Source organism: Pseudophryne corroboree, chromosome 2 (genome assembly GCF_028390025.1).
Source record: "Pseudophryne corroboree isolate aPseCor3 chromosome 2, aPseCor3.hap2, whole genome shotgun sequence".
Lineage (NCBI taxonomy): Eukaryota > Metazoa > Chordata > Amphibia > Anura > Myobatrachidae > Pseudophryne > Pseudophryne corroboree.
This window is the reverse complement of record NC_086445.1, coordinates 240,025,046-240,046,417: the sequence shown is the minus strand read 5'-3', so window position 1 is coordinate 240,046,417 and position 21,372 is coordinate 240,025,046. Positions and strand designations below refer to the sequence as shown.

The 21,372-nt window shown below is 48.0% G+C and overlaps 1 protein-coding gene across 2 annotated transcripts in view; it reads right to left on the bottom strand.

Moving 5' to 3' along the window:
• The window catches only part of TIMELESS (timeless circadian regulator), a 419,423-nt gene that overhangs the window by 161,318 nt on the left and 236,733 nt on the right, over window positions 1-21,372 (bottom strand). For both annotated transcript variants that reach the window (XM_063952567.1, XM_063952568.1), the window contains one exon: window positions 9,339-9,465. In XM_063952567.1, coding sequence (XP_063808637.1) covers window positions 9,339-9,465 — 127 coding nt within the window. The remainder of the gene's footprint in view (window positions 1-9,338; window positions 9,466-21,372) is intronic.

The window sequence follows — 21,372 nt, the reverse complement described above, 5'->3', positions numbered from 1 at the left end:
TTCACCCCTGGCCCTTGGGTGGCTGGGGGGGGGGACCCCTTGATTGAAGGGGTCCCCACTCCCCCAGGGTACCCCGGCCAGGGGTGACTAGTTGGATATTTAATGCCACGGCTGCAAGGCACTGTATAAAAGTGACCCCCGGCTGTGGCATTATCTGTCCAGCTAGTGGAGCCCGATGCTGGTGTATAAAATACGGGGGACCCCTACTCTTTTTGTCCCCCGTATTTTTTGCACCAGCACCAGGCGCAGAGCCCGGTGCTGGTTTTAAAAATACGGGGGATCCCCTGTCAATTCCCCCCCCCCCCCCCCCCGCATTTTTAGAACCAGGACCAGAGCTCGAAGAGCCTGAGGCTGGTTATGCTTTGGAGGGGGGACCCCACGCCATTTTTTTTCTGAATTTTACCATTCCATCTTAAAAAAAAAATAAAATTTAAATATATAAATAATACTTGTGCCTCCAAAAAAGACAAACCAAGTACCTAATCCCTTCTAATATAAATAGATATGCTATTATCAATAAAAAATACACAAAAAAAAAAACATGTTTTAAATTTTTTTTATTAGTTTCACCCACCAAAGTGTGGCGGATTGAAAATGTCGAATTTACTGTCTAAAAGCACTGTTGTCGAATTTCCAAACTTCAATTGAATATACTTTGGTCGAATTGCAGCACTTGTATCATTGCAGAAAAGTCGAATTTGACAAAAGTCGAAATTCAAAAAGTCGAATTTTGAAAGTCCGTTTTTTGGACGGAAAGTACTGAATTGCATTGACGATTTTTTTTGGGGGGCGAAAAAGTCCCGAAATCCGACAATTTCGGGAATTCGACCGCAATTGCATATACCCCTAAAAAGTATTTTGTAAACGGATGCTGTGAATGACAACTTTCCACAAATGCTTGGGGAAAAACGTAACATTTTTAAACGTATTACCGAAAAGAACAAAACACGAAAAGTCTGTCAGACAGATTCTGGGGTATATGCAATTGCGGGCGAATCGCGGCAAATTATCGCCATTTTTTTAATTCAACACAATTCGACAGGTGAATTCCGGCAGGTGGCTGCCGGAATTCACCATATTCAATGAAAAACGGATTCGACATTCCCGCGGGCGAAAAACGTCCGATTTGCTGTATTTTGCCGCGAATTACAAAAACGGGAAAAATCCGGGAAAAAATGGCGTGGGGTCCCCCCTCCAAAGCGGTTCCGGTATGAAAGATAGATAGTGTCTAGTTAGACAGTCAATAGATAGACACCATATGTTAGATGGACATTAGGTCGACAGGGTCAAAAGGTCGACATGGAAAAGGTCGACAGGTCAAAAGGTCGACAGGTCAAAAGGTCGACAGGGTCAAAAGGTCGACATGAAAAAGGTAGACACCATGTTTTTTGCATTTTTGTGGTTTGTGTGGATAGTTTTGTCATCGGGGACCCCCAATTGTAGAAAGGCATACCCTCGCGGGGCTCGCTTCGCTCGCCACGCTTCGGGCTCGGTGGCTCGCCACAAGGTTTATAACCAACTCTATGCCGACATGGATAGAGAAAGTATGAAATAATCCAAAAACATGTTACATTTAAAAAAAAACATTTGTCTATCTTTTTTATGTCGACCATTTTCATGTCGACCTTTTGACCCTGTCGACCTTTTGACTTGTCGACCTTTTCCATGTGGACTTTTTGACCTGTCGACCTTTTGACCTGTCGACCTTTTCCATGTCGACCTTTTGACCCTGTCAACCTTTTGACCCTGTCGACCTAATGTCCATCTAACATATGGTGTCTATCTATTGACTGTCTAACTAGACACTGTCTATCTATCAAACGGATAGGCTCCAAACCATAACCAGCCTCGGGCTCTTCGAGCTGGTCCTGGTTCTAAAAATGCGGGGGGGAAATTGACAGGGGATCCCCCGTATTTTTAAAACCAGCACCGGGCTCTGCGCCTGGTGCTGGTGCAAAAAATACGGGGGACAAAAAGAGTAGGGGTCCACCGTATTTTTTACACCAGCATCGGGCTCCACTAGCTGGACAGATAATGCCACAGCCGGGGGTCACTTTTATACAGTGCCCTGCGGCCGTGGCATTAAATATCCAACTAGTCACCCCTGGCCGGGGTACCCTGGGGGAGTGGGGACCCCTTCAATCAAGGGGTCCGTCCCCCCCAGCCACCCAAGGGCCAGGGGTGAAGCCCGAGGCTGTCCCCCCCATCCAAGGGCTGCGGATGGGAGGCTGATAGCCTTGAGAAAAATGTCAGAATATTGTTTTTTCCCAGTAGTACTACAAGTCCCAGCAAGCCTCCCACGCAAGCTGGTACTTGGAGAACCACAAGTACCAGCATGCGGGAGAAAAACGGGCCCGCTGGTACCTGTAGTACTACTGGGAAAAAAATACCCAAAAAAAACAGGACACACACACCGTGACAAGTACAACTTTATTACATACTGCCGACACACACATACTTACCTATGTTGACACACCGACTGCCACAGTCTCCGACGATCCGAGGGTACCTGTGAAAAAATTATACTCACCTTCCAGCGTCCAGAGATGCAGGGTAAATACTGGCTGCTTTATTTTTACATTGCAAATTAGATTGCAGATTGAACACACCACACCCAAATCTAACTCTCTCTGCACATGTTATATCTGCCTTCCCTGCAGTGCACATGGTTTTGCCCAATTGCTAACAGAATTCCTGCTGCGATCAACTTGGAATTACCCCCATGGCTGGCAGATGGAGTTCCACTCAACAAAGGATTTCTAACACTTCCAACATTGCCATGCAGCTTCGATTACTGCCCTGATGGTTTATGTATGCCACCGTGGTGGCGTTGTCCGACTGTACCTGAACAGGCCTGTTCCGTTCCAGAGGCAGGGCTAGAGACAGTGCATTGAACACTGCTCTCAGCTCCAGAATGTTGATCAGGAGGAGTAATTCCTCCTTGGTCCAACGATCCTGAAACGAGTGTTGCTCCAAAACCGCACCCCATCCCCGCAGACTGGCAGATTGTCAGTAGGACCCAGTCGGGGATCCAGAAAGGACGGCCCCTGCACAATTGCTGGTCCTGGAGCCACCAGGACAGAGACAGACTAACCTCCGGAGTCAACAAGACCACCTGGTATCTGATCCGATGAGGCAGGCTGTCCCACTTGGATAGGATCAACCGTTGCAGAGGACGAGAGTGAAATTGAGCGTACTCCACCATGTCGAAGGACAACACCATCAGCTCAAGGACTTGTGTATCGACACTCTGGGTCGATGAAGGAAGCACTTTATCCTGTCCTGAAGTTCTAGGACTTCGTCTGTAGACAGGAACAGTCTCTGACTGTGTGTATCCAAAAGAGCCCCCAGGTGCACCATGCTCTGAGCTGGGACCAGCGAGGACTTTTCAAAATTATTAGCCACTCGTGGGCTTGCAGAAAAGTCACCGTCAGTTGCAGATGACTGAGGAGAACTGCGTTGGAACGCGCCAAAATCAGCAGGTGGTTCAAGTACGGGAGGATTCTGATTCCCTGGCGACGGAGATGGGCCGTCGTCATAGCCATGACTTTGGTGAAGATTCGAGGTGCCATAGCCAGTCCATATGGTACAGCCTGGAATTGGTAGTGAAGGTTGCCAATAGCAAACCACAAACAACTGCTGATGTGACATGGCAATACGAATATGTAGATATGCATCCTGTATATCCAGGGATACCATAACATCTCTGGGTTCCATAGCCAGCACAATTGAGCGCAGCGTTTCCATACGAAACCTGGACACTCTCACAAACTTGTTCAGAGATTTGAGGTTGAGTATAGGCCAGCATGACCCATTGGGTTTCGGTACTAGAAACAGGGTCGAGTAATAACCTTTGCCCCTTTGGGACTTAGCAAACGACACAAGCACTCCTGTGCTCAGAAGGGAACTTACAACCGTTTGTAGAGCCTGCGCTTTCAACGGATCCGATGGGAGAGCCGTAGTGCAGAACTGGTGAGGGGGACGTCTCTTGAAGGAGACCGCGTACCCGTAAGAGACAACTTCCAATACCCATGCGTCTGAAGTGGTCGTGAGCCAGACCTAGGCGTACTGTAGAAGTCGGCCTCCCACCCTAGGATCCCCCAGGGGGAGGCCCGCCCGTCACGCAGCAGGCTGGTCATGTTTTGAAGCAAGCTGACGGGCTGCCAAGACTGCTTCGCCTTCAGCTTGGAGGTTTTGGGAGCACGAGACTGTCTAAGGTATGTCTGACCTTTCGCTTTCCCTTGAGGCTGAAAGGAACGAAAAGTGGTACTTTTTGCCTTCTGTGTAGAAGGATTAGTAGTTGGGAGAAAAGCGGTCTTGCCAGCTGCCAGTTCAGATACAATTTTTAGTTAGATCTTCCCCAAACAAAATGTCCCCAGTGAAGGGGAAGTCTTCTTAGAGTCCAAGTCCACTTTCCACGACCTCAACCACAGTATGCGGCGCGGCAGGACAGACGTAGCTGATGCTATGGCTACCAATACTCCCGCCTCAAAGGACACCTCTTGAATGTAATAAGAAGTGTTGGTAATATGTGACTGAAATCTTTTAGTCTCGCTCCCACCTGCCCGCTCCCCAAGCTGTGAGGTCCACCGTCATGCTGAAGACTTAGAGGAAGTAGAACCTGGTTTCTGTTCCTGAGAACCTGTTGGTGCAGGTTTTCTGGATTTTACCCGACCTCCTCTAAAGGTGGGGGGACCCTTGGATTTTTAAATTTCAGGGTCCGAAAGGTCGACTTACCCGCAGTTGCTGTGGATATCCACGCATCCAGTGCTTCCCCAAACAGGGCTTGACCTGTGAAGGGTAGATTTTCCGCGCTCTTCTTGGATTCCGCATCCGCAGTCCATTGGCGTAGCCAGAGTCCTCTGCGTGCCGAGACTGCCATGGAAGTAGCCCTTGCACTAAGCAGGCCAATGTCCTTCATGGTTTCCACCATGAAACCTGCCGAATCCTGTATGTGACATAAAAACAAATCAATGTCACTCCTGTCCATAGTATCTAATTCCTCTAGTAATGTGCCTGACCACTTTACTATAGCTTTAGAAATCCACGCACAAGCAATAGTGGGCCTTAAGGCCACGCCTGTAGCCGTGTATAGTGATTTGAGCATAGTCTCTATCTTGCGGTCAGCCGACTCCTTTAAGGTGGTTGAACCGGGGACAGGTAAAACCATCTTTTTTGACAACCTAGATACAGAAGCATCTACTACAGGTGGATTTTCCCACTTTTTCCTGTCCTCTTCAGGGAAAGGAAAAGCAATGAGAATTGTTTTAGGGATCTGGAATTTTTTCTCTGGGTTTTCCCAGGATTTTTCAAACAAGGAGTTTAACGCCTTAGAAGCAGGGAAGGTAAGAGACGATGTCTTATTTACAGTAAAGTAAGTCTCCTCTTCCTGCTCAGGTACCTTCTCAGTAATGTGTAAAACATCCCTAATGGCTTCAATCATTAGTTGCACCCCTTTAGCAAGGGAGGCATCCCCCCCATTTGCATATCCCCATCACCGTCCCCTGTAACAGAATCGGTATCCGTGTCAGCTTGCATTATCTGGTCAAGTGGACGTTTATGTGGGTATGTAGGTGGGTTTTTAGGCAAAGTAGTGGGGGCCGAAGCTTGCAAGCCCCTCCACAGATTTACTCAAAAATTGTGTCCCTCTCTCAGAATGTGACATCCTAGTTGAAATCAGATATATCATCCCCCTTAAAGAATCCACCCATGGGGGTTCAGATTCAGAAGGCTGAGACAGTATGCTGCATTCCCGAGTACATGGAATAGACTCCTCAGGAGAAGATAAACACTCTGCAGCACAGGACACAGAGTCCTTGGACATGGTAATGTGGGATATACACACTTACACACACAGGAAAATGTCAGCCACAGTTCCCCCCAGAGTGCCTTCAGAGAGACACAGAGTATAAGGAGCCAGCCACACAGCGCCCCTGTAGGCAATTACTATGATAAAAGCCTGGCGCTGACTAACTACCCTTAATAGGGCAATTGGTTGTATTATCACCCCCCCCCCCCATAACCCTGTAACCGCAGAGGTATAGCTGGAAGCATGTGGAGGGCAGCGCTCCCTGTAAGCATCTCCTACGATTTGCAGAGTGAAAATGGTGCTGGTGAGTGCCGGATCCACTATGAGAAAAAGCCCCACCCCTTGTAATGGCGCGTGGCTTCCCGAACTAATGTTTAAACTGACCTGAGGTTTTGTTAGTGCTAACAGCAGGATTAGCCCCAGTTAGCTGCTGGATCAGTGTAGGGTGCATTTGCGCTGGCTCAGGACTCCCCTGACAGCGCCTGCAAAGTGTGTTGCTGAGCCTTCCTGGAGTGCAGCCTGTCAGAGCTGCGCTCCCACCTGTATGCCGCCATACCCGCCGGCGACCCGCTAACCGGGACGCCGGCGCTGTACTCACCACATCTTCAATCTTCTGGCTCTGTTAGGAGGTGACGGCCGTGCTGAGGGAGTGAGCGGTCGCCTCGTGGGCTAACGATCAGCACCCTCAGGAGCTCAGTGTCCTGTCAGCGGAGATAGAGAACCATTAACTCTTCAGGAAATTGGTTCCTTCTCCCTCCCTAAGTCCCACGAAGCAGGGAGGCTGTTACCAGCAGCCTCCCTGTACCTAACTAACTTAAGAAAATAATAAAACTAGAAAAACTCCTAGCTGTGACCGGCTCCTCCAGGCACATTTTCTAAACTGAGTCTGGTAGGAGGGGCATAGAGGGAGGAACCAACCCACACTATTAAACTCTTAAAGTACCAGTGGCTCCCAAAAGACCAGTCTATACCGCATGGTACTAAATTGGACCCCAGCATCCTCTAGGACGTAAGAGAAACAGTTTTAACCACCTTCTGCTGTTTAAACTTCTCAGTTTTCTTTGCCACAGTAGCGGACTCCTCATCTGTGATTTGAAGGATATGCTTAAGAGCTACCACTAGGGCAAGGACAATCAATCAATAAGGGAGATTCCTCTTCCGTGAAACAGGATTCAGTGTCTGACAGGACCGTATGCTCCCCCTCCTCTTCAGATGAGATATCAGAGAGGTTTGTAGAATGTGAAGAGGAAGCAGCCTGCTTAGAGGGACCAGGGACACGGGAGTGACCCAGGGTAGATTTCTGTCTAACCAGAGACTGGTTTAGTTGCTGCAGTTGGTTAGACAAATTTTCCGCCCAAGGCGGGTTTACCATAGGGACAATTTGGTTTGCCCCATAGGGGGCGCAAGGCGCTCCACCAGAGTACCCAGCAGGGTAGTGAATGCTAGAAAGAAAATGTATACCAGCGCTGGCTGAACAAAATAATAATGTTTTAAATAAAGTAATAAAGATGGTTTGCTCTATGTAAAAAAGTAACAATTTATTAACATATCACATGTAAACAAATCTAAAAAGAAGGAATTCCTGTTACCACAAGGTGGCGATAAAACTTAATAATGTCTTATCTGGATAAAATTTCATGGATTTCACATTCTCCTATATTGAAATTGTCCATTCCTAAAGACTAGGACACCCTCTCCTTGTGCATTCACTGTAATAGGTAAATAATTACCAGATCCCCACGTTGGTAAGCATCAGCGTTGGAACAAGTCCATTTATAGCTGTAGGGGTGGATTAGACCGGTTTGATGAATGGGTCCTGAGGAAGCTGGATTATACCAGTGAAACGCGTTGAGCTTACTCCACTCATCTGGACTTCACTCTCCAAACCGGCCCGCAAAGCCTTTGTCATCCTTCGGCACATTTTGGACTTCTCTCCCATCACTGGACCCATTCATCAAACCGGTCTAATCCACCCCTACAGCTATAAATGGACTTGTTCCAACGCCGATGCTTACCAACGTGGGGATCTGGTAATTATTTACCTATTACAGTGAATGCACAAGGAGAGGGTGTCCTAGCCTTTAGGAATGGACAATTTCAATATAGGAGAATGTGAAATCCATGAAATTTTATCCAGATAAGACAAGACATTATTAAGTTTTATCGCCACCTTGTGGTAACAGGAATTCCTTCTTTTTAGATTTGTTTACATGTGATATGTTAATAAATTGTTACTTTTTTACATAGAGCAAACCATCTTTATTACTTTATTTAATACATTATTATTTTGTTCAGCCAGCGCTGGTATACATTTTCTTTCTACTGTTTAGTTTTGAGGAACTGACCTTCCTCCTACCTGCTGCTGTTGGTCGCGCACCTGCTTATTTATTACTTGTACTTTGAAGGGTAGTGAATGCTGCCCATGGTGGCTCCTGACTAGGTGCAGGAGCTGCGGACTGACTGGGAGGTGCATAACAAGCAGTACAGAGACCCTTATGCAATAATTCCCCCTCTGAGAAATCCACGGAGCATGCTCTGCACTTTTCAGGAGCTTCCGCTGATTAGCTGCCCTTTCTGTTAGACACTGCACAATGTAAACGATGGGCCTATACAGTACGAATATATTAGCCAGACAAATACAATAACTTGTGGAATAAAACAACAGGGAAAAATGGGACTGTAACACAGAAGTTATATACTTACATAGTTATATAGATTAACTCTGTGCACAACTATATTATTTGACCCAAACGCAATTAGTCTAAGGTACAGAATATAGTGACAGTAATATCTGGGAAACACTGAAACCACACAACAGATACAGGCACATAGTCACATGCAATGCAGAAATTATATTACAATAATGCTGCATTGGACTTTGATATAGTCTCAGACCGGAGGATATAGCAGAATACTCGTACAATATATCCTGCAAAGTACACTTTTTCTCAACTAACGCTGTTTCTAATACATGTAGGATACTCAAGTGAATGTAAATAGACAGCGCTGTACACAGGCGGCTTTACATGGGAGACCTTGCCCTGCAATCGCGGAGACCTGCTGCTATGCTGTTAAGATTGTGCCCAGAGTCTCTTTGAGGGAGAGTGTGAGGCAACTCCAGAACGGGAAATCTGCAAGATGGCGGCCTGGGCCGGGGGAGGGGCTGCAGGTCAAGCTTGGGAGGTGATGGAGCTGCAGCACTGAATGTCACAATGACATACAGTGCTGCCAGCTCAGAAGCAAAGTCTCAAATTGAAAAGCTTTCAGGGTTGCTCAGCGCAGCCCCCCTGTTCAGTGACCTGCTGCTGCATGCACCAACTGAAAACGGAGCTCTCAGTGCCTGGAGGCGGGATTAAAGAGGAGGCCCTTATGGGTCCTGGGACAGCTAAAGCTTTACCTGTTGGTGCCTCTGAATCCAGATCCACTATAAACCCCTGTGGAAACCTGTGTACCATGCTGCAGAAGCAATAGTAATTTTCTTTTTAAACATTTGAAATATTATGGATCCCACAATGCCATCACAATTTACCTCTTCATGTAATCCAAGAAATTAAATTCTTTTTCAGACACTTGTACTGAAGTAAGCTCCTCTTCTTCCAGTTCCTCTTCCTCCTCCTCTTCTTCTCCCACAAGATCATCTTCCACCGGTGTGGATCCTGAATGAAATGTACACAACCATCTGTGCACAATTCCCAGTGTCATACATACACCACATGTTATGCATATTAAACAAAAATCCAATCGCTCTAGTCCTGTGCAGTACGAAATTAATTGCAAGCTTGATACGTTTGCATGGCATAGCAAATGCATATGCTTCATCTACATCAGGGATGGGGAACCTTTTTCTACCAAAGGCCATTTGGATATTTATAAAATCCTTTGGGGGGGCCATACAAAAAAATAGGATTTTATTTACCTACTGGTAAATCCTTTTCTCGTAGTCCATAAGGGATATTGGGGAATCTAGTACGATGGGGTATAGACGGGATCCAAAGGAGCCAGTACACTTTAAATTTCTGCCAATGGGTGTGCTGGCTCCTCCTCTCTAATGCCCCCTCCCACAGGCAGTTATAGGTAAAAACGTGCCAGAAGGAGAAAGGACATATATGAGAGAAGGAAATATGATAAAGAGTGGTGAAATTTACATACCAGCACACCACTAACATAAAACAACCAGCAAAGGCTCGTAACAACAACAGCAACAACTGAACATAACAAGAACCTGCAGAAAAGTCAACGTACTGAGGCAGGCGCCCAATACCCCTTATGGACTACGAATAAAAGATTTAACGGTAGGTAATTAAAATCCTATTTTCTCTAGCATCCATAAGGGATATTGGGGAATCTAGTACGATGGGGACGTCCCAAAGCTTCCAGAACGTGCGGATACTGCTGCAGCACCGCCTGCCCAAACTGGGTATCAAACTTGTAGAACTTAACAAAAGTGTTGTTCCCCCACCAGGTAGCAGCTTGGCATAGTTGTAAGGCCGAGACTCCACGGCAAGTCGCCCAGGAAGAACCCACTGATCTTGTAGATTGAGCCTTCAGAGACTTAGGAACAGGTAAGGTTGCCGACACATAGGCCTGTTGAATAGTAAGCCTAATACAACGAGCAATAGACTGCTTTGAAGCAGGACAACCTGTTTTCTGCGCATTAGAGCACGAACAAATAATCCGTCTTTCTGATCCGAGCCGTTCTCTTGACATAGATCTTCAAGGCTCGCACAGCATCCAATGCCTCCGAAGTAGCAGACGTGTCAGAACTGGACGGAATCACAATAGGCTGATTCGAGTGAAACGCAGAGACAACCTTCAGCAGGAACTGCTGCGTAGTCCGGAGCTCCGCTCTGTGCTCATAAAAGACCAAGTATGGACTTTTACACGATAAGGCCCCCAATTCTGAGACGCATCGAGCAGAAGCCAGGGCCAGTAACATCACCGTCTTCCACGTAATCCACAGTCATCAGAGGTTCAAACCAGGAGGATTTTAGAAATTCCAACACTACATTCAGATCCCAGGGTGCCGGCACAAAAGGAGGTTGTACGTGGAGTACCCCTTGCAAGAAGGTCTGAACTTCTGGCAACACTGCCAATTTCTTCTGGAAGAAAATGGAGAGGGCTGAAATCTGGACCTTAATGGAACCCAGACGTAAGCCCTTATCTACACTAGCCTGCAGTAAACATAAGAAACGTCCCAAGTGAAACTCAGCAGGCGGATACGTGTAGTCCTCGCACCAAGAGACATATCTCCTCCAGATATCATGATAGTGTTTAGACGTCACCGGTTTCCTGGCCTGAACCATGGTAGCAATAATAAGAATTTACTTACCGATAATTCTATTTCTCGGAGTCCGTAGTGGATGCTGGGGTTCCTGAAAGGACCATGGGGAATAGCGGCTCCGCAGGAGACAGGGCACAAAAAGTAAAGCTTTAGGATCAGGTGGTGTGCACTGGCTCCTCCCCCTATGACCCTCCTCCAAGCCTCAGTTAGGATACTGTGCCCGGACGAGCGTACACAATAAGGAAGGATTTTGAATCCCGGGTAAGACTCATACCAGCCACACCAATCACACTGTACAACCTGTGATCTGAACCCAGTTAACAGTATGATAACAGCGGAGCCTCTGAAAAGATGGCTCACAACAATAATAACCCGATTTTTGTAACTATGTACAAGTATTGCAGATAATCCGCACTTGGGATGGGCGCCCAGCATCCACTACGGACTCCGAGAAATAGAATTATCGGTAAGTAAATTCTTATTTTCTCTATCGTCCTAGTGGATGCTGGGGTTCCTGAAAGGACCATGGGGATTATACCAAAGCTCCCAAACGGGCGGGAGAGTGCGGATGACTCTGCAGCACCGAATGAGAGAACTCCAGGTCCTCCTTAGCCAGGGTATCAAATTTGTAGGATTTTACAAACGTGTTTGCCCCTGACTAAGTAGCCGCTCGGCAAAGTTGTAAAGCCGAGACCCCTCGGGCAGCCGCCCAAGATGAGCCCACCTTCCTTGTGGAATGGGCATTTACATATTTTGGCTGTGGCAGGCCTGCCACAGAATGTGCCAGCTGAATTGTATTACACATCCAACTAGCAATAGTCTGCTTAGAAGCAAGAGCACCCAGTTTGTTGGGTGCATACAGGATAACAGCAAGTCAGTTTTCCTGACTCCAGCCGTTCTGGAACCTATATTTTCAGGGCCCTGACAACATCTAGCAACTTGGAGTCCTCCAAGTCCCTAGTAGGCGCAAGGCACCACAATAAGCTGGTTCAGGTGAAACACTGACACCACCTTAGGGAGAGAACTGGGGACGAGTCCGCAGCTCTGCCCTGTCCGAATGGACAAACAGATATGGGCTTTTTTGAGAAAAAAAACCACCAATTTGACACTCGCCTGGCCCAGGCCAGGGCCAAGAGCATGGTCACTTTTCATGTGAGATGCTTCAAATCCACAGATTTGACTGGTTTTAAACCAATGTGATTTGAGGAATCCCAGAACTACGTTGAGATCCCACAGTGCCACTGGAGGCACAAAAGGGGGTTGTATATGCAATACTCCCTTGACAAACTTCTGGACTTCAGGAACTGAAGCCAATTCTTTCTGGAAGAAAATCGACAGGGCCGAAATTTGAACCTTAATGGACCCCAATTTGAGGCCCATAGACACTCCTGTTTGCAGGAAATGCAGGAATCGACCGAGTTGAAATTTCTTCGTGGGGCCTTCCTGGCCTCACACCACGCAACATATTTTCGCCCCATGTGGTGATAATGTTGTGCGGTCACCTCCTTCCTGGCTTTGACCAGGGTAGGAATGACCTCTTCCGGAATGCCTTTTTCCCTTAGGATCCGGCGTTCCACCGCCATGCCGTCAAACGCAGCTGCGGTAAGTCTTGGAACAGACATGGTACTTGCTGAAGCAAGTCCCTTCTTAGCGGCAGAGGCCATAAGTCCTCTGTGAGCATCTCTTGAAGTTCCGGGTACCAAGTCCTTCTTGGCCAATCCGGAGCCATGAGTATAGTTCTTACTCCTCTACGTCTTATAATTCTCAGTACCTTAGGTATGAGAAGCAGAGGAGGGAACACATACACCGACTGGTACACCCACGGTGTTACCAGAACGTCCACAGCTATTGCCTGAGGGTCTCTTGACCTGGCGCAATACCTGTCCCGTTTTTTGTTCAGACGGGACGCCATCATGTCCACCTTTGGTATTTCCCAACGGTTCACAATCATGTGGAAAAACTTCCCGATGAAGTTTCCACTCTCCCGGGTGGAGGTCGTGCCTGCTGAGGAAGTCTGCTTCCCAGTTTCCATTCCCGGAATGAAACACTGCTGACAGTGCTATCACATGATTTTCCGCCCAGCGAAAAGTCCTTGCAGTTTTTGCCATTGCCCTCCTGCTTCTTGTGCCGCCCTGTCTGTTTACGTGGGCGACTGCCGTGATGTTTTTCCCACTGGATCAATACCGGCTGACCTTGAAGCAGAGGTCTTGCTAAGCTTAGAGCATTATAAAATTACCCTTAGCTCCAGTATATTTATGTGGAGAAAAGTCTCCAGACTTGATCACACTCCCTGGAAATTTTTTTCTTTGTGTGACTGCTCCCCAGCCTCTCGGGCTGGCCTCCGTGGTCACCAGCATCCAATCCTGAATGCCGAATCTGCGGCCCTCTAGAAGATGAGCACTCTGTAACCACCACAGGAGAGACACCCTTGTCCTTGGATATAGGGTTATCCGCTGATGCATCTGAAGATGCGATCCGGACCATTTGTCCAGCAGATCCCACTGAAAAGTTCTTGCGTGAAATCTGCCGAATGGAATTGCTTCGTAGGAAGCCACCATTTTTACCAGGACCCTTGTGCAATGATGCACTGACACTTTTCCTGGTTTTAGGAGGTTCCTGACTAGCTCGGATAACTCCCTGGCTTTCTCTTCCGGGAGAAACACCTTTTTCTGGACTGTGTCCAGAATCATCCCTAGGCACAGCAGACGTGTCGTCGGGATCAGCTGCGATTTTGGAATATTTAGAATCCACCCGTGCTGTTGTAGCAGTATCCGAGATAGTGCTACTCCGACCTCCAACTGTTCCCTGTACTTTGCCCTTATCAGGAGATCGTCCAAGTAAGGGATAATTAAGACGCCTTTTCTTCGAAGAAGAATCATCATTTCGGCCATTACCTTGGTAAAGACCCGGGGTGCCGTGGACAATCCAAACGGCAGCGTCTGAAACTGATAGTGACAGTTCTGTACCACGAACCTGAAGTACCCTTAGTGAGAAGGGCAAATTTGGGACATGGAGGTAAGCATCCCTGATGTCCCGGGACACTATATAGTCCCCTTCTTCCTGGTTCGTTATCACTGCTCTGAGTGACTCCATCTTGATTTGAACCTTTGTAAGTGTTCAAATTTTTTAGATTTAGAATAGGTCTCACCTAGCCTTCTGGCTTCAGTACCACAATATAGTGTGGAATAATACCCCTTTCCTTGTTGTAGGAGGGGTAATTTGATTATCACCTGCTGGGAATACAGCTTGTGAATTGTTTCCCATACTGCCTCCTTGTCGGAGGGAGACCTTGGTAAAGCAGACTTCAGGAGCCTGCGAGGGGGAAACGTCTCGACATTCCAATCTGTACCCCTGGGATACTACTTGTAGGATCCAGGTGTCCTGTACGGTCCCAGCGTCATGCTGAGAGCTTGGCAGAAGCGGTGGAAGGCTTCTGTTCCTGGGAATGGGCTGCCTGCTGCAGTCTTCTTCCCTTTCCTCTATCCCTGGGCAGATATGACTCTTATAGGGACGAAAGGACTGAGGCTGAAAAGACGGTGTCTTTTTCTGCAGAGATGTGACTTAGGGTAAAAACGGTGGATTTTCCAGCAGTTGCCGTGGCCACCAGGTCCGATGGACCGACCCCAAATAACTCCTCTTCCTTTATACGGCAATACACCTTTGTGCCGTTTGGAATCTGCATCACCTGACCACTGTCGTGTCCATAAACATCTTCTGGCAGATATGGACATCGCACTTACTCTTGATGCCAGAGTGCAAATATCCCTCTGTGCATCTCGTATATATAGAAATGCATCCTTTAAATGCTCTATAGTCAATAAAATACTGTCCCTGTCAAGGGTATCAATATTTTTAGTCAGGGAATCCGACCAAGCCACCCCAGCTCTGCACATCCAGGCTGAGGCGATCGCTGGTCGCAGTATAACACCAGTATGTGTGTATATACTTTTTATGATATTTTCCAGCCTCCTGTCAGCTGGCTCCTTGAGGACGGCCCTATCTATAGACGGTACCGCCACTTGTTTTGATAAGCGTGTGAGCGCCTTATCCACCCTAAGGGGTGTTTCCCACCGCGCCCTAACTTCTGGCGGGAAAGGGTATACCGCCAATAATTTTCTATCGGGGGGAACCCACGCATCATCACACACTTCATTTAATTTATCTGATTCAGGAAAAACTACAGGTAGTTTTTTCACATCCCACATAATACCCTCTTTTGTGGTACTTGTAGTATCAGAAATATGTAACACCTCCTTCATTGCCCTTAACAAGTAACGTGTGGCCCTAAAGGGAAATACGTTTGTTTCTTCACCGTCGACACTGAAATCAGTGTCCGTGTCTGTGTCTGTCGACCGACTGAGGTAAAAGGACGTTTTAACGCCCCTGACGGTGTTTGAGACGCCTGGACAGGTACTAATTTGTTTGCCAGCCGTCTCATGTCGCCAACCGACCTTGCAGCGTGTTGACATTATCACGTAATTCCATAAATAAGCCATCCATTCCGGTGTCGACTCCCTAGAGAGTGACATCACCATTACAGGCAATTTGCTCCGCCTCCTCACCAACATCGTCCTCATACATGTCGACACACACGTACCGACATATAGCACACACACACACACACACACAGGGAATGCTCTGATAGAGGACAGGACCCCACTAGCCCCTTGGGGAGACAGAGGGAGAGTTTGCCAGCACACACCAAAGCGCTATATTTTACAGGGATAGCCTTATAATAAGTGCTCCCTTATAGCTGCTTTTATAAAATCACAATTTCGCCAAATTTTGCCCCCCCTCTCTTGATTTAACCCTGTTTCTGTAGTGCAGTGCAGGGGAGAGCCTGGGAGCCTTCCTGACCAGCGGAACTGTGTGAGGAAATGGCGCTGTGTGCTGAGGAGATAGGCCCCGCCCCCTTTTCGGCGGGCTCGTCTCCCGCTTAAAAATGGATTCTGGCAGGGGTTTAATATCTCCATATAGCCCCGGAGGCTATATGTGAGGTATTTTTTGCCAAAAAAAGGATTTTCATTGCTGCCCAGGGCGCCCCCCCCCCAGCGCCCTGCACCCTCAGTGACTGCCGTGTGAAGTGTGCTGAGAGCAATGGCGCACAGCTGCAGTGCTGTGCGCTACCTTAAGAAGACTGAGGAGTTTTCTGCCGCCGATTCTGGACCTTCTTCTCTTTTCAGCATCTGCAAGGGGGCCGGCGGCGAGGCTCCGGTGACCATCCAGGCTGTACCTGTGATCGTCCCTCTGGAGCTAATGTCCAGTAGCCAAAGAAGCCAATCCATCCTGCACGCAGGTGAGTTCACTTCTTCTCCCCTAAGTCCCTCGATGCAGTGATCCTGTTGCCAGCAGGACTCACTGTAAAATAAAAAACCTAAGCTAAACTTTTCTAAGCAGCTCTTTATTTAGGAGGGCCACCTAGATTGCACCCTTCTCGGCCGGGCACAAAAACCTAACTGAGGCTTGGAGGAGGGTCATAGGGGGAGGAGCCAGTGCACACCACCTGATCCTAAAGCTTTACTTTTTGTGCCCTGTCTCCTGCGGAGCCGCTATTCCCCATGGTCCTTTCAGGAACCCCAGCATCCACTAGGACGATAGAGAAAACCTTTTTGGAAAGGCCCTTGCGAGCTAGGATGTTCGGCTCAACCTCCGTACCGTCAAACGAAGCCGCCGCAAGTCCGGGCAGGCGAACGAACCTTGTTGAAGAAGTGCTCTTCGCAGTGGTAGAGGCCAAGGGTCTTCGACAGACGTGCTCAGAAGATCCGCGTACCATGCCCTCCAAGACCAATCCGGGACAATTAGAATTGCCTGGACTCCCAGTTTTTGATGCGCTTGAGCACCCTTGGGAGCCACGGAATTGGAGGAAACATGTAGACCAGCCAGTAAGGCCAAGGTGACGTCAGTGCATCCATTGCCCTCGCCTGCCCTCGATCGTGAGCAATACCAGGGAAGTTTCTTGCTGAGACGAGAAGCCATGTCTATTTGCGGGTATCCACACCCATTGATGACCTGCTGGTGAAGTCCCCACTCCCCCGGGTGGAGATCGTGACGACTCAGGAAGTCCACTTGCCACGGAATGAAGATTGCTGACATTGCTCTTGCATTTCTTTCCGCCCAGAGGAGTATCTTTGACACCTCTCGCATGCAGGATCTGCTTTTTTTCCCTCATTGTCGATTGATATACGCCACTGCTGTGGCGTTGTCCGACTGTAGTTGGAGGACTGCAGCCACACAGGAGGGAAATCCTGGCCTGAGGAGACAGCTGCATCATCCGGTGCATCTGTAGATGTGAACGGGACCATTTGCTCAGGAGATCTAGCTGAAAAGTTCTGGCATGGAACCTGCCATATTGGATTGCCTCGTAGGAGGCGACCATCTTGCCCAACAATCTTATGCAAAGATGGATGGACACTCAAGCAAGTCGGAGTACCATGCAGACCATATCCTGAAGTGTTCTTGACCTCTGGTAGGAGCACCTTCTGGGCCACAGTATCCATGAACATCCACAGGAACAGGAGCCGCTGAGTCGGCTCCAGGTGGGACATCTGTAAGTTGATGATCCACCCATGGCGTGACAGAAGTTGGATAGTGCAGTCGATATGGAGCAACAAAAGCTACCTGGATCTTGCTTTGATAAGAAGGTCGTCCAGGTAAGGAACAATGTTGACTCCCTGGACCCGGAGCTGGAACATCATCTCTGCCATCACCTTTGTGAACACCCTCGGAGCTGTGGAAAGGCCGAAGGGCAGTGCTTGGAATTGGAAGAGATTGTCCAGCAGGGCAAACCACAGGTACGCCTGATGAGGCCGCCAAATCGGAATATGGAGGTAGGCATCCTTGATATCCAAGGAGACCATGACTTCCTGTTCTTCCAGGCCCGCAATCACTGCTCGCAGGCATTCCATTTTGAACACGAATATACCTTCAAGTAAGGATTCAAGAATTTTAGATTCAAAATGGGTCTTACCGAACCGTCCGGTTTCGGCACCACAAACAGGTTGGATTAAAACCCCTTGCCGCGTTGCGGTATTGGTACTGGAACAATGACGTGGAACTGAACCAACTTTAGGATAGCCTGTTGCTAAATAACTTGCATATCCTCCAAAGCTGGTAAGCTTGATTTGAAAAATCATTGGGGAGGAGTACGGTCGAACTCCTGCTTGTAGCCCTGAGAAATGAGATCTTTGACCCAGGTATCCTGGCACGAAGCCTCCCAGATGCGGCTGAAGTGACGCAGTCGAACTCCCACCTCGAGATCCCCTCGGGGTGGGTGGGCAGAGTCATGCTGAGGTCTTAGCGGAAGCAGAACTGGTGGTCTGTTCCTGAGAGCTGGTGCTTGCAGGCTTTCTGGACTTACCTCTGGTGCCTCTAGTCGCATTGGAGGCACCTCTGGCCTTAGATCGAAATCTGTGAGACCGAAAGGACTGGACAGACGGCCCCGGGTAGGAGCGTCTCGCCGACGTGGACCCAAAGGAGAGAAACGTGGATTTCCCAGCCGTAACTTTTGAAAAATAGGATTTTGGTACTTACCAAAAAAATCCTTTTCTTTGAATCCACAGGGGGCACTGGAGTACTCTTGGGATATGGACAAGTCTGTGAGAATGTGTTACCATAAGATCCACTGAACTAACCACAAGACAGGTAAAACTGCTCTGGGTGGGCGTCCAGTGGCCCCTGTGGATTCAAAGAAAAGGATTTATCTGGTAAGTACCAAAATCCTATTTTCTTTCTCATCCACTAGGGGTCACTGGAGTACTCTTGGGACGTACCAAAGTCTCCCCCTTGGGCGGGAGAGCTATTTGGCACCTGTAACACCAGACGGCCAAAGCTAGATGCTGATACCGCAAACGTATCAAACTTGTAAAAGCGCACAAACGTGTGCACTGATGACCATGTAGCCGCACGGCAAAGCTGCATCGTAGAGGCCCCACGACCTGCTGCCTATGAAGTTCCCACAGAACGAGTGGAATGAGCTGAAACTGATGCCGGCGGCTGTAGCCTAGCATGAAGATAAGCCTGACGTATGGTCAGCTTAATCCATCTGGACACGGTCTGCTTGGAAGCTGGCCAACCCATCTTGACAGCATCATAGAGAACAAACAAAGTATCTGTTTTACGTACTGTAGAGGTTCGGGCTACATAAACGCGTAGTGCGCGTACCACATCCAAAGTAGCAGAAGTCCCTGAACTTTCTAATAACACAGGAACTACGATTGGTTGATTGATGTGAAAAGATGATGATACTACCTTTGGTAGGAAAGCAGGATTCGTCCGAAGTTCCGCTCTGTCATCATGAAACACCAAATACGGTAGCTTGCATGACAAGGCATCCAATTCTGAAACACACCTTGCTGAAGCTAAGGCTACTTGTTGTAAGGGTTCAAAATATGAAGATTGTAAAAAGTCTAAAACTAGATTCAAGTCCCATGGCGCTGTAGGTGGTATAAATGGAGCTTGTACTCTGAGGACACCTTGCAGGAAGGTGTGTACAGACGGCAAAAGAGCCAAACGCCTTTGAAAGTAAATTGACAAGGCAGAGACCTGCACCTTGAGTGTAGATAAACGTAGTCCTCCATCTAACCCCGTCTGTAAAAAGAGCAAAAGACGGGATAACTTGAAAGATGATGTCGGAAACTTCCGAGCTTCACACCAACCTATATAGGCATGCCAAATTCTGAGATAATGAGCTGCCGTAACTGGCTTCCTAGCACGTAACATGGTTGGTATAACAGATTCCGGAATACCCTCTCTTCTTAAGAGGGCGGTTTCAACAGCCACCCCGTCAAACGCAGACGCGCTAAATCGGGGTAAAGGAACGGACCCTGTTGTAACCGGTCCGGATGTAGCGGTAGCGGCCAAGGAACGTCTGCGAGTAGCCCGCGGAGATCCGAGAACCATGCTCTCCGCGGCCAATGAGGCGCCACTAGTATGACTGTAGTGGACTCTCGTTTGATCCGCTTTAGCAACAGAGGAATCAGTGGAAACAGATACATGAGGCTGTACGGCCACGCGATCATGAGAGCATCCACTGCCCCTGCCTTTGGATCTCGTGTTCTGGACACATACCGGGGTGTTTGATGATTGTGGCGAGATGCCATCAGGTCCACCTGTGAGTAACCCCACCTCTGGACGAACATGTGAAACACTGCTGGATTTAATGCCCATTCTCTTGGATGAAAATCCAGACGGCTGAGATAATCCGCCTCCCAGTTGTCCACTCCCGGAATGAACACTGCCGACAATATCACCTGGTCATTATCGGCCCAATTGAGGATTCGAGCCACTTCCCGCATGCCGTACTAGTGACGCTGTAAGGCGAGAACTGACCTGGCAGACGTCCATAGAAGCTGTACATAGGTACTCAGCAGCTTCACAGATGTGATCAGCGAGAAGTATAAGGTGGTCGTCTTGTAGGGCGGACCTGAGTTGTGTTATCCATATAATTACAGCCTTATTTACCCAAATTCCAACCAAACCAGGTCTAAGCAGCACCCCTGCTGCTGTATACATTGACTTTAGCATAGTTTCTAGTTTACGCTCTGACGGGTCGTTAAGCGTAGTAGCAGTTGGTACTGGAATGGTTAACTTTTTAGAAAGTTTTTACTACGAAGAATCCACCATTGGAGGATTCTCCCATTTAGATGTCACAGACTCTGGAAACGGGTAACTAGACAGAAAACGGCGAGGTATAGAAAACCGTTTATCCGGATTCTTCCATGCCTCTATTAACTGCTTATTAAGAGATTCTGAAAAAGGAAAACACACCGGAAATCTCTGTCATTTAGCAAATATCACCTCATCATTTGTAAGAGGTTCTTCAGTCTCTGTAAAATTCAGAGACTGACGTACCGCCCTGATGAGATTATCAATGCCCGGGCTGTCAATATCCCCACTATCTGACTGCTGGTCCAATTCACCTTCCTCATATTCATCTTGCGCAGTGAGGTCTGGCATTGTATCGTCAGAAAACAACATAGCAGAAACTGGAAAATTATAAGACAAATGATAACTATCTTTGTGACCCGAACTAGACTTGGATCTTTGCAAGGACTGAGACATATCCCGAGACCCTTCTGGTATCTCTCTGGCAGTCTCAGCCGAGCCTCAGATCTTGCCGTTGCCCGTTCTTGTCGAGCGGCGGCCAATTCTGATTGTAACCCAGCCATTACATCCACTAGTATTGCCCATTGAGGATCAGGAGATGAAATCGGAGAAGAAATCTTATTTGTAGCTGTATTTACAAAACATACTGTGCATGTGGTAGATCCATCAGGTAACACAC